The following is a 17,441-nucleotide window of genomic DNA, read 5'->3' on the forward strand; positions in this document are numbered from 1 at the left end:
ACTTTTGATTCAGTAAGTTCTTTAAAAACTACATTTCTGTTGATGTAAAAGGATTCTAAAAGTTATTTAATTCTTTTGCCTTTTTACCTTATGGCTGTCTTATGACGTGAGTGTGTGTGTGTTTCATGGGCATATGAGCTTAATACAATGGAATGAAAAGACTGGGGTTAGATAAATCTAGTTTCACAACCGCACTGGGCCATTTTCCAGGCTTGTTACTTCAGAAAAGTTACTTTCTGTCTAAGCCTAACTTTTTCCATCCACAACTCAAATAGGATTATTTTGAAGATTGAGTAATAATGTATAATTTGGTCAGGATCTATACCATAGTAGGCAATTAATAAATGCTGATTCCCTTCCGCTTACAACCTTGTATAGATATGAACAGTTCTATGTAAAGTACATCTGTACACAAAGCCTTGTCTTTATGACTCATTTTAAATGCCTTAATTTTATCATGGAAAGAGCATACCTTCCACTATAGCTAATCTATGCTGTCGTAGTTCAAGTGACCTTATAATTTAATAAGGATAAGAATCAACCTGGGGAACTGAACTGAAATGGAGGTTCCCAAGCCCCGGGCCCATAGAGTCTAATCCAGGGGATTTGGGGTGGGGCCCTGGTGATCATCATTTGAAACAGTCACTGCTGTGATCAAGACTGGCAGATGCCAGTTGCTAGGAAGGGATAAACTTGAGGCTTGACATGCTGACTTCAAATCCAATTAATGTTAAGACATGTCTATGCTCAAAAGTTTTATATTTGTATCGTTAGTGTTTACGGTTTATATTTGTGATAAGATAAAAACAAATGGATCCCAGCTAATCAAGGGATGGTGGTATTATTACACCCACCATCGCTGTCTGCTGTGTATCCATAGCAGTTCTGGGTGGCACACAACTTCCAAATCAGCTTCTTTTCCTGTTGTATAAGTGCCCAGAGTTTGCAAAACCAATGTAACTTGGAATGGTGTTATCTTTAATATATTTAATGGCAGCAGCATTGCACAGTCATGCCATTAAAACTATTTTAATGCATATATCCATCTGACTCTGGGTCTTCTGGTCCATAAACATCTGTCATATTATATTTCCCTCATTCTCCGCATCTTGGAATCATAATTTTGAGGCTAGTTCATACTGTTTATCTATCACAGCCTCATTTTATAGGAAAGTAATAATTTATCCTGTTTTTCCTCCTAATCATAGCTCTCTGCTTATTCACAAGAAAGGATTGAGACATACATACATGTTTGGTGTTTAAACTGTTTATGGAGGATATGAAACATACTTACTTGTGTGTATTGATCTGTGCTTTATGCTCCTTGTACATAATTTAAAAATCAAATGACTTAACAGGAGTATGTTTATTAAAACTGTACTGAATTATTTTATGTTGTCGTCATTCCATTGATAGTTTGCTTCTCTTGTAAGAGGATGCCGATAGCCTGGAGCTTTTTCTAGAAACGGGGTTTCTGTCTATACCTATAGCCACAACCGAAGACAGAACTGGCTTTCATGCAGTCAGTTCTACACCTTATGTGCATTATCTCAATCATCTTGTTAGAAGCTCATAAAAACCTAGTGTGGTGGCAGTTGAGGCAAAGAGTCCCAGTAATGTGGCCAGTGTTGCAGAGGTGAGATTTTCACACCCTGGGTTCTTATCTGACTCCAAAGTCCTGCCTCTTCTCTCCTCACCCATGTTGTGTTCCCTGCCACATACTGAGTATGCACTAGATCATTGTTCTTGATTGTAGCTTGGAGACTTACAGACCCTTGTCCTTGGTGTGATTGTAACCTCAGAAGTTTTGACAAGAAGCAAGTAGAGCAGAGGTAATGTGCAAAAACTTGAATTTGTTCAATAAATATCAACTCTTGTGTGCCGGGGACCAGAGCAGGACCCCACAAGGGCCTCCTTATCTCCCTCACCTGCCGTTATCTGCCATCTATGTGCCGCTGGAAGCTTGCTTTTAGAGTTAAAACACCGATGGATTTCTGCACTGATAAGATCATTTTATGTCTCACCAGAGCTGGCACTCTCCCTGTGCCTGGCTAAATGTTCTCAGAGTGGCCCGTTAAAAGTTTAAAAGAGTTCCTTGGAGAATTGTCCAGAGGTGCTCAGGAAGTGTTTGTTGATTACCCTCTGAGGTCCTGAGGAAGTCTACAGGGGTGAGGGAAAGAGAACAGAGACCAGAGGGAGAGAACAGAGGGAGGTATAAAAAACCTCCATAAGAGAGAGCAGACGGAAGGCCCGGCACTTGTTCCCTTGCCCCACTCTGTAACCTTGGGAAAGAAAATCAAATAACTTTGCTGGCTTGCTTTCTTCACCTATAACCAGAGGTTTGGCTTAGTGATCGCTAAGGTTCCTTCCAGCTTTAAGGGACAATAATTCTGCTTCCTCTCTAGCAGAAAAGCAGAGGTGCTAAGACCAGCAGATGGTAAACTCCATGCCTGAGGTCTTCCAGGGGCCCTGATTTCAAAGCTCCCTCCTGCTGTCTGATACACTCATACTAGCCAGACTTCGGGTGCTGCCTTTACCCCATACGCTTTTAAGGAAAGTGCCTGAATTCAAGGGTGGGAGGGATTGTCTGCTTTGGAGGATATGAAGATTCTTCCAGAGAGATTGAGACTGGCTAGGAGTCTGTCAAAAGTGACAGAGTGGGAGGTAGGGAATCATGATTTTCAGGTTTTATGGCTAGAAAGAACCTTAGAAATAAACTAGCCCAACTTCTTCACATTCCAGATCCGGAAACGGGAGTCCTGCAAAGTCATAGGACTTGCTCAAGGTCACACAGTGGCAAATTGGGAACAGAACCCAGTGTCCTATGCCCAGTCGGGTACACTCTCTGCAGAAACTGGTAGGTCTTGTCCTAAGGCAGGTTAACGGGAAAGCAGGCGATGGCAGTCTGTAACTAAAGATCTGAAAGGGGCTGGAGACAGCGAACCATAATATCTGCTGGGCTTCTAGCAGACACATAGTAGGGCACCATGACGCAAACTTCGGCTCCTGTTGAAGCTCTGGGATTCTTGCCAATTAAGGTAGTCAAGAAAATGTCTTTTTAACCTGGGATAGGCATGCCTAAATGGCTGTTTCCTTGTTTGGTTTTCTTTTTTGAAAGCATTTTTCTTCTCTAAATGAAAATTGCTAAGCTATAGAATAATTTAATTTTGAGAGGAAGTAAACGTTTTCTCAGGGAGTATGTGCGCACCCCACTTTGCTGGCTACTGCTAACAGTGTGCTCATCCCAGGGTGCATTCTGGGAATGAGAAATCCAGTGGCTGTTTAAGTCCTAGAGGGGCATCTGGGGGTTATTTCAACAACCCATGAAGGCAGGCTTTGTGCAAGGTGAGATGGATATGAGCTGTCACTTCCTGCTTTGTGAGTTAAATAGTGTTTCTAGGCCCTGTTTTGTTTGTGTTCTTCTTCCTGTTCATGTGTTAGAACAACTTCTGTTTTTTTGTAGAATTGATTACATTAGATAATAAGACCACCAATTCAAGTAAAAACAGAGGCAAAAGTATCTTACCAGGCATGAGAGACTCACGTTCAAATCACAGACTCCCCAAACTTGCATGCATTTTTATGTAAGTATGGAAGTTTCTGATTAGCTCTAATACAATAGAATGTTGATTCGTTCCTAGACCGGCGTGAGGATTTCCTTTTTTAAAAACCTGCTCAGCAGTCTGGTCTGTCCCTGCTTCTACCTGTTTGTTCTGGTCTTATCCCTGCCACGAGCTCAAAGAGCAAGGTTTCTCAAGGTCTCCACGCTGTCTCTGATGCTCATCCCTGGAAACACTTCAGTCTTAACCTGCGGTCGGGAGCCTGTTGTGGAACCACACTCTCTGTTGTGTGTTCTGCCCTTTCCTGGGACCAGTGCAAGTTCTATAGTTGCTTGCACGGGAGAGGAAGGGAGGACCACTTTGAGGAAGCAGGCGGTACTAGGATAGACGGAAAAAGCAATGACATGGCAGTGAAATGAAGCCCCAAATGGGGTTTTACTCAGATGTTAGAGAACTGGCCTACCCCAACTGCTGCGCAAAATAGGGTTAAAAAAAACAAACAAAACTGACCTTTAAAAATTTTCCCGTCAAGGTCTAGCAATTCTGGAGTTTCTTTAGCCACTATACACTGTAGGTTGACTTTTTGCACAGAAGCACTGAGAACATTTTTTTTCCTAAATGAATATACACTACAAAGTGAGTTTATTACCCAGTTTTGTGGTATATTTGATAGTCCTAATATTTGCTTTTGATTCTGACATTTTCAGAAAAATCAGTCAAGAGCGTTTTGCCGCGTCTGAATGATCTATTTTAAGACTTTCTTTTCTATGTAATGATACGAGTTTCTGATAAGGTAATTTGCGTTTCTCTCTATTTTAGGAAATACTTTTTGAGGGTGCTTTTTCTTTTATGATTAAATGGGAGTCTAACCTCCAAACCTAGCAGCTACCTTACATTAAAAATGACCCATTTTCCACCCAGAGGTTCCCTTAGCAGGGAGGATAAATAAAAGTGGGGTGATTAGTCATTGTGGCGTTCAGCAAACAAATACTTTGGAGGCCATGATTTATGTTACTGGTGGGGGGCAGGGGGGGAAAGGTTATATCTGTCTCTAGATAATTACTCTTGTGAAAGGTAAGTGCCCTGTATTCCCAGAGGGTCCCTTGAGTGCCCTGTTGTTGTGTTCAGGTTTCTAGAACTGGTGGCCATTTTCTGTGACTTTGAATCCCTGTGTGAAACTCCTCCCACTGTGAAGTCTGAGCATTTGTTTTCTAAAATGAAAGCACAAGCAGAAACTGGAGCTGTTCTACAGAACAGCCTGTTCTTTAGATTTTTTTTTTTTTTTTAGATTGGTATATTTAAAGCGTAATTTTTCTAAACAGCCTGTTGTGGGCTTTTCTCTGCAGTGGGTTTGGGTTTGTTTGGAGAATTTTACATTTTTTAATGCAGACAACTTCTTGTGTAATTGCTCCCTGTTTCTCCTGCCCCCAGATAATTTCACTCTAAAACAGGTGAACAGGGAAACTGTTTGCATACCCAACTAGTGCCAGAAACCTTCATTCGGTTTTAATTACATTTGTTTGGGGGGTAAAGTTGGCAAGAGCTAACTAGCACCTCGCTCCTTTAATATATTTCCCTCCCCCCACCCAACAATTTTCCCAGTCGATTTCTTTTGTCTAAACCATCGTGCATCCATTTGTGAGATCAGCCATAGTCTGTGTAGCATTTCTGTGGTAGAAAAGCTCTTGTGCTTCTAACAGTACCTCAGACCTACCGACTGGCTGCTTGACAGCTCTGCCAGTCACCTGCATCTCCTGAACCCGTGGAAGAGGTGACTGTTTCACATTCCTGTGCCCTCAGAGAGCTGTGCTGCCTGCCACGCCTGGCCTCCCTCCAGAGACTGCAGCATTGCCAGCGGCAGCTTCAAACTGGGCAAATGGGAGGTGGGAGAGACATGGTGGGAAAGCAGGGGAGAAGGCATGGGGTCGTCAAAGGCACGTGCAAGGAGCGTAGGTTCATAAAAATTATATTTGTGCCTTTTGTGTCTGAAACCACTGCAAGTGGGAGGCTGTCTGTTGACGGTGGATGGAGGCGTGGTAGAACAGGACAAGAGCATGAGTGGCTTTTCCCACCAGCACAAGAGCTGTCCAGACCTAAGGGATCAGCTCTGCACACCCCCCCAACCTCCATCCTGCCCATCTTTAGCAGCATTTGCTTCCTTGGGTTGACCACCATTGTTCCATCCTCGATTCCCTAAGGAGACTTGTGATCTTGGTAGGTATGCTTTATTGTGTTGGCCCCATTGTTTGAAGCCCCGACTGCCAGGTAGTCCATGCTCCATTTCTGTGATCTAGTTCTAAGAATTGTTGTGTGACGCAGTGATGGGGCATGATACCAGTTCAGGATACTCTGACCCAGCAAGCAGCTACTGATAAAGGTCTGTGCATTGTCAGCAGTTACTGCTTTGCCCATTGCACCTGCTAATGATGAAGATGGGACCCTCTTAAAAAGAAGAGCTGGGTGCCTCTGTGAGTGTGAATCTGATTTTTTGGAGTGCTGACAAGGAGATGAGTTTCCCTTCTCAAAGCTTGAGCTGACCCTATAATTAAAGTGACTTTTGAAGCAAAGTGAGGAGTTTGATATTTGCCACTCTGCCCCCCTAGGATCCATATATTAAGAAATGTTCCTCATGGGAATGAACAAACTGGAGGGATTCTGAAGAAATATGACGTGACCCAGATATATTCCATGGGGAAGGTGTCTCGCCACCTATCCTTTATTAAGGTGGAATACTTTGGTGGTTTTGAAAGCTTGAATACTAATACGTCACCTTTTAAATTTTAGGAGGACAGTGAATCACTGTATAGAGATTGAAATGTTACAGGCAGAACAAAACTTATAAGTGATTTATACTTACTTTATTATAGATTAGATACATCCAGGGGCAGATACATCCAGGGGCAGAAAGGTAATATGAATGTTCAGTGTGGGCTGGGTATAAGAAGAGAGTGGTTAGATTGTGGCAAACTGGAGGGCATGAAAAAAAATTTTAAATACTGTGGAGCTAAATGAAACAGGTCTGCAGGTTGAGTTCAGCCTGTGGACTGCTTGCGTGACAGTTACAGGGCTGTATCTTCTGAATCAGTCCACCCTTCTGAATTTCCTCGGTGACAGCCTGCTCAGTCTTTTCCTGTAGAGCGTTGGGCTTGAAGCTCTCCCAAGACCCAGCCCTAGGAAAAGTCATAGCCATTGAGCCTCCTCCATGTCACAGCAAATAAAGACGGCTCTTTGGATACAAACGACGTCCGTCTCATACAGGCAAAGTGATTTGTCAGGGTCAGCAGCAGCACACAGCACGTATGCCAAGGACATCTGCAGAGGCATCAGACAGTCTTGTTTAAGCTGCCCAGTGCTCAGGGTGCCCAGCTCAGGATGGACTGGAAGAACCCCCCAAAGGAAACCCTCTTTATCCAGACATGTCACTCCCCAGGCAGCTGAATGGAGCCCAGGCCACAAAGGCTCCTGGATGGTATCAGGCCAAGGGATGACACCAGAGGACAGCAGGCATATTTGGACCGACCTGGTCTGTGGTATTCACCTTCTCAGGCCAAGGATGCCTTCTGAAATGTCACGCACTCGGCAACTTCCTGACCAGTCCTAGACTGGGATGGTGTGAGAATGTCCCCTCTCTCTGTTGACACTTGATTGAGCAGCACATCCTGGAATTTTTAAATGCCTTCCTTTTTTTTTTTTTAAACATTTTTTAACTACCGTTTCCTCCCCTCTTTTGGTGCTGAGTCATAATGTCTGTAGAGCACTTACCACTGGGCTTGGTGTGTACTAAGTGCTCAGTGTATATTAGCTTTTGCTATGATTGGCCTCATTATCATCACCACTATAACTATTATCATTTCACCAGCAGGTAGCGAAACTTAGTTTCCTAAACCTGAAACTCTGTGTACCTCAGCCATCTCCATCCTGACATGGACCACACATACATGACCCACTGTGTCAGAAAATGCACTCCACAAGGTCCCCAGTTGATGTGTGCGCGTTAATGTTTGGGGAGCACTACCCTAGGTGCTGTGGCGAAGCAGAGAGACAGACTTGGTAGAGATTGGTCCTTGCCGTTTGTTAGCTACGAGGTGCTTTGGGACAGTCGTCGAGGGTGGGGGCTGGAGGTGTGCCTCTTACCTGATACTGTGGGGATGTACAGTGAAGTCACTAGGAATCTGATTCTGAGGACTGTTGTCTCCTGCCTGTGACTTTAACTTCAACATAACACCTGGTTCCTTTCCACCCTCCCCACTGCCCACTGACCTGGCCACGCAAACCTTGTTGCCAAGAAGGGAAATTCCTATGTTAAAGGACAGAAAACCTTTGTGCATCTGGGAACTGACACAAATGATTATAATGTAGGACGTTAATGGTGGTCTGTGTATCAACGTAAAAGTCAGAGGCAGTCTATTCTAGACTAATAGGCAGTCTAGTCTATTCTAAGTGAAGACTTGGGGACCCTGGTAGGCAGTGAGAAGGGAGGAGTAACTGAGCCTTCTTTAATGTTGGTGACCGAGTATGTTGCCTGCTCTTAAGGAAACATTTTGAAAGATAGAAATAACCAATCCCATGCTGCCATGGTGACTTGTTATCGGGGCTGGAAGCTCCTAGAAATGGCCACAATATCTTAGGGATGAAGTCCTAGCTTCATATCAAACTAATTTAGTTGGGAAAGTGAATTAACTAAAAGCATTTTCAGCCCTGCAAAGCTCTTGCTTTGGTCTAGCATTTTGTTAATTTATGATTGTGGTGATTTTTTTCCATCTGTATAGTACATTCGGTGGCCTGTGCCCTGGACACTTAGTGGCCTGGGGTTCCTCAGGCAGCCCGAGACTTGGAAATGCAGCTGTAGATCTTAGTTTCTGAAATGGCTCTCTTCTTTTCTTCCTCCTCTTCCTGTTAGGGAACTTAATTTGGAGTTCTGGACCCCAGTCCCTTCTTCCATTCATCCAGTTGCCATGGTGGGTTGAATGGTGGCCCCTCAAAAGATATGTCCACACCCCTGAAGCTGTGAATGTGACCTTATTTGAAAAAAGCGTCTTTGCAGATGTAAATTAGTTAAGGATCTCGAGATGAGTTCATGCTGGGTGGGCCCTAAAGCCAAAGACAAGTGTCCTTAGAAGAGACACACAGGAGAGACATATAGAGAGGAGAAGGCCGTGTGAAGGTGAGGCAGGGACTGGAGTGAAGCACAAGCCAAGGAACGCCTGGGGCCACCGCATGCTGGAAGGGGCAAGGCAGGCTTGTCTCCTGGAGCCGTCAGAAGGAGCACGGCCCTGCCAGCGCTGTGGTTTTGGACTTTTGGCCTCCAGAGCTGTGAGAGAATAAATTTCTGTTGTTTTGAGTCACCAAGTTTGTGACAATATGTTATGACAGCCCTAGGAAACTGATACAGTGTCCAAACCTAGCCTTGATTCAGAAGTGCCTGAATCAGTTTCTGGGGTCTCACCCCTAGCTATTCTGATTCAGTCAGTCAGGGGTGGCACCAAGAAACTGAACATTTAACATGGGTACATCCATGCCCCCTCAGTATTGGTTCTCCTCAGGCTCCTTCTTTGCCCCTGCTTCCTTCTCATCCGCTGTGCTTTCCTTAGGTAACATCCACGCTCCTGCTTGTAGCCTCCGCCCACGTGGCAGTGCTCTGCACCTCTGAGCCGCCAGCCCAGCTTCCTTTCAGCAGCAAAGTCCGTTTTGGAAGCCTTTTGATTGAGAGCACTGCCCGGGTTTTCCACACGCTCCGCAGAAGGAGTGCAGACTTCATAATCCTCCTCTCAAACCAGCTCTTAGATCTGGTCCCATACCTGTTAAGGGCACATCTGGGCAATAGAGCTGGTACGTCAGTCTTCGATCTGCCCGCTCTTTCTCCTCTGCAATTTCCAGTTCGTTGATTCTTCCCTCCAAATAACTTGAAATTTTTCTCTTCCTTTCATCCCCACTGGTCTCCTGCTGCCTTTTCAGACCCCCCTCCCCCCCACACACACATCCTTCTCACCAAACTGTTCCCAGTGTGACCTGTCTGCAAATTTGTCAGATGGCTTCTGCTTGACATCTTTTAAATGACTCACCATTGTCCAGGCTGCACATTCAAATCACCTGGGGAGCTTTGTAAAAAAATCTCAATGCCCAGCGTCCACCCAGAACCAAACACTAGATCAGAGTCTCCAGTTGGAACATGAGTGTTGGTGTTTTTTTCCAAGTTCCTGCAGGTGTGTCCAGTCCAGTTCATTCTGGACTGAAGGATAAAATCCAAAGTCATCATGATGTTCAAAACTCCTCCCGACCAGGCGCCTGCCAATCTCTCCTCCTCCTTCTCGCATCAGGCCCTGCCCACACCCTGTGTAGCAGCCGTCCCCGAATCCTTGCCTCCCCTAAATGTGTCGTTCTAGTTCATGCCTCCTTGCCTTTATTTAGATGTCTGCCTCGAATAGAATGCTTTTCCCCCTCTTGGATGCAAAAGAAATGCTCCCTATCTTTCAAGATTCGGTTCCCTCTCTCTTTCCCTGACTCTCTGTCCCCAAACTCAGGTTAAGCTGCCTCCTCCCACCCGGGCGCTCTCTCTAGAGCAGGGGTGTCCAAACTGCGGCCCATGGGCCAACTGCGGCCCGCATTGGCCCGCAGCAAATTCCAAAAGTATATTTAGTTTACTTAAATAAATCAGGTGAGGCAACACGTACTTCACCTCGAGTGAGTGGCCCGGCTTTTTATTTTACCTCATATGGCCCTTGGTGAAAAACGTTGAAAAAGCTTGGACACCCCTGCTCTAGAGCATCGCATCCATTGTGAAGTAGCTGGTAGTCCGCTTGTCTGTGTCCATTGGACTGTGCTCTCCAGAGGTTGCTGAATGAGGGAAGAAGTAAAGGCCTAAACAAGGCTAAGGGAATGAAATAGTTGTTCTGCTTCTCTGAATGATTGGACCAATGCTGCCTTATACCTCATCAGACACTTGTTAAGAAAGCGAAACGACTTAGTTTTAATGAATGTAATGCAGTTTTAGTAGTAGCAGTAGCATGTATGTATGTGTGTTTGTATGCATGTGAGTAATACCATTAATTGAACACTTGCTAGCTTGGGTCTTTAGTCATTGCCTCATTTAACTATCACAACAATCATCTCAGGTATCATTCCTATTTTACAGAGTGAATTAAACAAAATTCACTGTGATGAGGTAATGCAGGAGGGCAGAATATACGAAGGACAATGCATAGGTGATCACCTGGTCAGCAGTGTGTGAATGGTACATGGACTGATTGGGAAAAATTGGTTTTATTGGTAAAAATAAAACGTGTGTTTGAGTAGCAGATACATGTTTGACATGGAATTTGGCATAAAACAAACAGAACCATTAAACATGTCCATCAAAACATGAGATGGTGATTTTATATTCAGTAGCATTTGGAATGACGTACATATAGTCTTCCCGTTCCAAGTCACAAGATCAGGGTTGAAAAGGCATCTTTGCCAGTGACAAGCTACCTGGCGTCTGGGGTTTGGGCTTCATTTTTCTGAGCCTCAGTGTCTTCATCTTTGACACGGAAATCTTCTGTAGCCCACGGGGGGTGTTGTGAGAAAGAAACTGAGACGGTGTGTATGAAAGTGATTTGTAAACGATAAAGGGTTAAACAGGAATAAGGTGTTCTTACCTTTGTTCTGTGCTTGGGTCAGAAAGCTGGCCTTCGGGAAGAGCCAGCATGGAGAAGGTGGTGTTCTGCTGGGTAAGTGGATATGAGCACCAGACAGTGCAGGCTATCTGAATTCCCTGGTGGGGCAGGATACGAGGGTGCTGGGATGTGAGCCCCAGAAGAACAAGTGGTACGAGCTAGTTAGAGAGGATGCAGGAACGGAGAAGAATGGTTAGAAAATTCGAGTCTGCTGTGCTTATTAAAGCAACAGAGCTGAAAGAAGATAACTGGTCAGGGCTTAGATTGGGTCACCTGTACCCACGGACCAGCCCAGGGAGCACAAATCAGCTCTAGGGAACTTAACAACTTGTTCTTTTACTCTTAGGTTATTCCCAATAATTTCATTCCCAGTAGCTGTGAAGTTTTCTGGATCTCAGTGCAAGAACTCACTTACCCTGAGGTCTCAGCATCCGGATTCCAAACATATTAATGTATTAACGTGTTCAGAGCTGCTCCTCACAGTGTCACTTCCTGTTAGTGTGGCTTCAACCTCCGTCCTCTTTAAAGATGAAACCAAGGCTTTATCCTTTATATTCTAATAGATAGGAAAATATTTTCCAAGTTGTCATCAGTATAACAATCTTGATCTTGAAATATGATCTGAGTGAGTATGAAGAATGGTTACTTCTGCCCCTCTCCGGAGGTGAGCATAGGAAACAATTGTGCCTTTTTGTCACAAACACCATCTAAACTTACTTGAAAGTTTCTGGAGCAGGATCAGCGTAACATGTTTAAGAAATCAGTAGATCCGTTTTAAGATAGAATTGATATTCTAAAATATCCAACAGACTAGAGATAATGGGCCATATGAACACGATTAATTTAACCAGAATACATAAGTAAATTTTTGAGTTTCAGTTTAAAAGTTCAGCCTTAGAAGTTTGAAAACCAAAGAGGAAGAAGAAAACAAGGGGAGAAAGGAGCACTCCGTGCCAAAAAAAAAAAAAAAGTCTGTATACTATAAAGAAAATCGATTATTGAGCACAAGATTTTCTGTGTACTTGCTGAGTACTCATATACCCTCATGTGATCCTCCCAACACCTCATGATGTTTATGTTAGTCACTCCCTTTTAATTAATGAGGAGACTGAGGCTTAAGGAGGTCAAGTACTTTTTAAGTTCATGCTGTTAGTAAGTGGCTCCCAGCACCTGCCATTTGAGGAGTATAGTATAGTAAGGCATGTGGAACCAGAAGTCTAGAAACGTGTTTTGGTCACACCATGAGATCTTAGGCAAGTCATTTGACTTCTCCATGCTTTAATTTTCTCATAGCTGAAATGAAAGGATTGGAGTAACTCTATAAAGTTCCTTTTGTCTATAAAATTCTATTTACCGGGATATTGCTGAAGGAACTTGAGGTTTTTAGTCCAGAAAAGAGATACACAGAGTAAACTTGCAAAGGGCAGTCATGTGGCAGAGGTTACGATTGAGGGCCCCTTGTTTGCTCCGAACGTGGACTGCTCCTCTAAAGAGGAAATTCCCGCACTGGGTGGAGCGGTCCCCACCCCTGATCTGAAGAATCTCTAGAATCCATTTGTAGCAAATTGCGAATGAATTAGAGTGCGTGCTCCACTAAAAAGCATGCGCTCTCTGCATTTTGTTAGCTAAAGCGCCCACTGTATGTTTATTTTGAAGCAATGCTTACTCATCTGCCCATTTTGAGAAAGATTTGGGGGACTGGATTGCTGGCTACTTGGGACCCGAGCATTTCTTTGTGTGGACTCAGCACCATCTTGTGGACACAGCCCTGTGGACTGAGAATGGGCGCTGGTCATCCAGTGTAAAGAAAACTCAAAACACAACCTGAGAAAGCTGTTGCCGGGAAAAGGCTCTGTCTAAAGGATCCTATTTTTAAGAGGGGCTGCCTACTCTCAGAGCTAGGAACTGCCCCGGGGAATTTACTTCTGTGACTCTCACCTTATTATTAAGCCCACGGCACCTGGAAGAGCAGAGTGGGCAGGCTCAGTGACACAGTAAGTCAGACCTTCCCAGAAGATGTGGTACAACAGCTGGGGTTCTGTTTCCTAGGGAGGGCATCAGTACAGAGGCCTCACTGGGAGGGAGCCCCAAGCCCCTTCCTCCCGGGCCTCCCTCCCCCTGTATCCTGCCTCTGTCCCCACCTGTCTGGTCTAGAACACCTCTCAGCCCTGCCTGCTCTCTTGCCTGCCGGTATAGGTTTTCCTCAGCATAACTTGCCTTATTGTGCTCACAGACCACCTTCTCTACCAGGGAGGGTGGAACAGAGCACTTAGGGTGTAAAATGCTTTCCTTCTCCAGCTCTGTCTCCTAACACTGGTGAAGCTGGTCACCTCTATGTTTGTGGTGTTTCTGTGTGTGAAGAAACCGAGTAATAATCAAACCTGGGGCAGAGATGACAGGCAGTCTGAGGACAGCCTTGCCTAGTGCTTCACGCAGGCTGGAAGGAGCAACCTGTGGACCTACAGAAACCACTCGGGGTAGAAGCTCGCGGGCCTTTCAGGACTCCTTCCCTGCTTATTCTGCACAGTAGGGCTGCAGGGTCAGTATCTTTAATGGGCATGCAAGGCTCCCCAAAACAACAGCGTCACGGGTTTTGTATCTGTTGTTGGCTTTATTTATCATAATATCACATCGTGATGCATGTACCTGTTCTTCAAAAGTAAATGTTTTTTCCGTTCCATTATCATGTCTGTATTAACCCACAGGCCCTTATTTTGCTAAAATGTTTCTTTTTGCACTTACCTTCCACAAGCATGTTTTAGCTATCTTCCCTTCTTTTGGGGTCAGCCTGGCCTGAGCCCGGCAGCTCCTGACCACCAGCCTGCAGAGCTCATCTTGCCTGGGCCGCTGGAATTCCTTGAAGCTGAGACTCTCCAGACCACTCATCTCTCCACTTCAGCTTCAGGGAAATCCCCACTTACAGAATGACCCCTGCTTCCAACACCCTTTCAGCCAACAGGCTTTAAATTGGTTGCTTTTATCATAAGGAGATGGGCTAAAGAAAAGAATTGTAGGTATTGTTTTGTCTTCTGGAATTTTCATGGAAAATCATCAGGATGAAAAAGAGCAATAGAATGAGATACTGCATTTTATCTGTATTGTCTTATCTAATCCTATTAAGAACTAAGTTGCACTATTATATCCATTTAATAGATTAGGAAAAAAAAACAGGTTTTAACGATGGTAATTAACTTGTCCAAGTTCATACAGCTACTTAGTGGAAAAACTGGAACTTGAACGCAGGAGTGTGTAAGCAGACGCCCTGCTCTACCCCCTGAGGATAAAGATAACTAATGGACAGGAAGAGTGGAACAGGAAAAGGAAAGCTTGCAATTATTGACTACTCTGACAGTTGTCAATATTTTTAATTGAGGACTTCAATGGAAATGTGAACCAAAATCCAAAATAAGCACATAAATGTGCCAAACCCCAAACAACCCAAATTGAAAAGCATTTTTTTTTACTAAACAAACCACAACCTAATGGATAGGTTAAACTGAGCCTTAAACTTAAAAAAATAATAAAATAGAAAGCCAAAACATTGAAGTATTCACTAAAAAAATCGTAACCAAACTGACATGTTAATAGGTTCCTAGTTTAAATTAACAAGGGATCCCAAGACTTTGCCCTCTAAAAAACCCCTTGGTGTAAGGGGAGAGGAACGAATGCCATCTGCTAGGGATCTGTAAACAGGAGAAGGGATGAAGCAGAACACAGGGGAGCCTTTTTTATGAAGGTAAGACTGTTGCTATATAAAACAGGCACATAACCCAGTAAACTGACAGTACCCTAGCCTTGTTTTATCCAGTCACATTTCAGTGACTTTCTGGCTTAAGTGGACAAGTACACATGATGGAAATTTTTTAATGATTTTAGTATTTGTGTTAAACAGATTATTTTGGCCTCTTTCTTTTAATCTTTATCAGTCTTTTAATCAAAATTGCTAATAAGTAGCCAACTTGAATGATTTTTATTTAAATTCTTACTGCCTTTCCCCCCATGCTTAGAAAAAAGGCTAACAAACAGAGCAGCTAAAGAAAGAAAAGAAAATCATTTAGATGATGCTTGTAACTAACTGCCCAGATAGGAGCTAAGGCTCAGATGTCACTGCCCTCTGCATTAGGGAAGAATAGTGAGCCCTCTGGGGTCTGAAGCACTGTGAGGGTTGGGGCGATGCTCTGGGCACACAGTGAAATATAAAGCATTTGTCCTATCGCGGAGGAATTTAATAGTCCCTAGATTTTGGGCCCCGGGACAGGGCTTGGTAATACTTGTTCTTACTGACATTTGCGACTAATATTTGGTACTAGTAATACCAATAATAGCGAATGTTTATTAAGCTTGATTTTGTGTCAGACACTATGCCAAACGCTTTATAGGTATAATCATTTAATCTTCATGTTAACACTGGTAGGTTCTATTATTAGCTGTATTTTGCCAATGAAGAAGCTGAGGTGCAAAGAGTTTAAGAAACTTGCCCAAGGTCACAGCCAGAGGTGACAGAGCCGGGTCCACCTGACACTGAAGCTCAGGCTCTTCCCCACTGTGCCAGACTGGGCATGGTTGGCTTTATCCTCGCTTATCCTTGGGCAGAGCCCTGTTTCATGCACGGGCTCACACATGCTTTGAGGTCTCTCTGCTCTCCTGGTTCAGTAGCTATAACCTGTCCACTATGCCCTTTTTATGCCGCCTCCTGGTAGCAGCCTCTGTTATTCTACTCAATAACTGATGGGGAGTAGGCATTCGATACATATTCCCTTGAGACGGAAGTGGATCAAAATCAAAACGATAATATTTATGAGCGCCGTGTTATTACTTTGAAGTTTATGTTTTTTAAAGAAAATAGCAGTAGAATGTTATGGAAAATTCCAAATTTCCCTGTAAGTGTTCACCCCAGGGCCATCTGGTGGCCCATATGGCGTCTTGCGCACATGAAAGGAATGGCCCCCTTCTGGCAGGGGCATGCACCCTCACCATGTACCCTACCTGGCCACGCAGAGCATGGGCTGGCTTAGCCTCCCCGTCCCCCACAGCCTACCACAGGGCATAACCTGTCCCGCTGTACGTGGCAGCTCTGCTCCAGTCCAGGCTCCAGTGTGCTAAACATGCACGCACTGGCGAGTAGGCTGCGGTCGTGAGCAGACGAGCTTTTGATATTAAGGAAGACGTGGAAAAGCTGAGTTCTTTATTTCTTGGTGCTCCTGAGCCTGAAATGGAGAGTGTGGTTTTTGAGTCAGGCTGCCTGGGTTGGAATCCCTGTCCTGCCGCTCACTGGCTAAATGACCTTGGGCAAGTTGCACAGCCTTGCTGAGTCTAAGTGTTCTCATTTGCAAAATACAATTGCTGTCAGGCTTAAACAGGGTGGAGTGTGTAAAACTGTCCTGGGCACAGGGACGTGCTTGTTAGGTGTTAGAGGCACAGCCCGTGGCTGGCATATTTAGGTGAACTTCCTCCTGCCAAATGAATAAGTCACATTGGGGACATTGACGCATGTGTGGAGGGATGTCAATGTCACTCTAACGCAACCCTCAGGACGGCTGCCCAGAGGGGCTCTGACACAGCCAAGAGATGTGATGACCTGTTTCTTCATACCGTGTTTCCCCGAAAATAAGACCTAGCCAGACAATCAGCTCTAATGCGTCTTTTGGAGCAAAAATTAATATAAGACTCGGTATTATATTATATTACATTATATTATATTAAACCTGGTCTGATATTATAGTAAGATAAGACTGGGTCTTACATTAATTTTTGCTCCAAAAGACGCATTAGAGCTGATTGTCTGGCTAGGTCTTATTTTCGGGGAAACACGATAGTGTAGTTAGAAGTCATGGGCCAGCTCATCTGCACAATGTAACTCAGTAATTTTTAGCAGGATGCAAAAAGCGCTCCTGCCCAGACCCTACCTCCCAAAACTCTGATTCAGTGTCGGTGGTGTCACCTAGTTCGTACTGGTTTGAGACTTCACAGGTGATGGTGAGACGGGTGTGCAGCTCTGCTGAAAACTGCCATTATTAGGCGCACATCGTGATGCCTTTTCATCTGACTGTTGGTTGCCTGATGGGAGAGGAGAGTTTGTGTCTGCTTTTGGAGTGGGTCACACATCAGTGCACTGGGAAGCATAAGCATCCGAGGTCTGTGACCCAGAGCAGGCTGCAGGCCCAGGGGTGCTCGGCTCAGCCCAGCACCCTCTCCCAGTGAGCTTCTCATGAGAGGAAGCTCAGTG

The 17,441-nt window shown here is 44.5% G+C and overlaps 1 protein-coding gene across 12 annotated transcripts in view; it reads left to right on the forward strand.

Moving 5' to 3' along the window:
* Positions 1–17,441, forward strand: part of ZBTB38 (zinc finger and BTB domain containing 38) — a 108,878-nt gene that overhangs the window by 71,843 nt on the left and 19,594 nt on the right. For 6 of the 12 annotated variants that reach the window (XM_088798372.1, XM_088798373.1, XM_088798376.1 and 3 more), the window contains one exon: positions 2,743–2,857. The exons of 5 other annotated variants lie outside the window; for them this stretch is intronic. In XM_088798372.1, the coding sequence (XP_088654498.1) occupies positions 2,825–2,857 (33 nt within the window). In that variant the 5' untranslated portion in view covers positions 2,743–2,824. Of the gene's footprint in view, positions 1–2,742; positions 2,858–16,392; positions 16,505–17,441 lie in introns of those variants that run through there. One more of the 12 variants, XM_088798381.1, reaches the window with a different exon arrangement.

The sequence above is a fragment of the Rhinolophus sinicus genome, chromosome 5 (assembly GCF_057876585.1).
Source record: "Rhinolophus sinicus isolate RSI-liver-muscle chromosome 5, RSI-T2T, whole genome shotgun sequence".
In the NCBI taxonomy this organism is placed as follows: domain Eukaryota; kingdom Metazoa; phylum Chordata; class Mammalia; order Chiroptera; family Rhinolophidae; genus Rhinolophus; species Rhinolophus sinicus.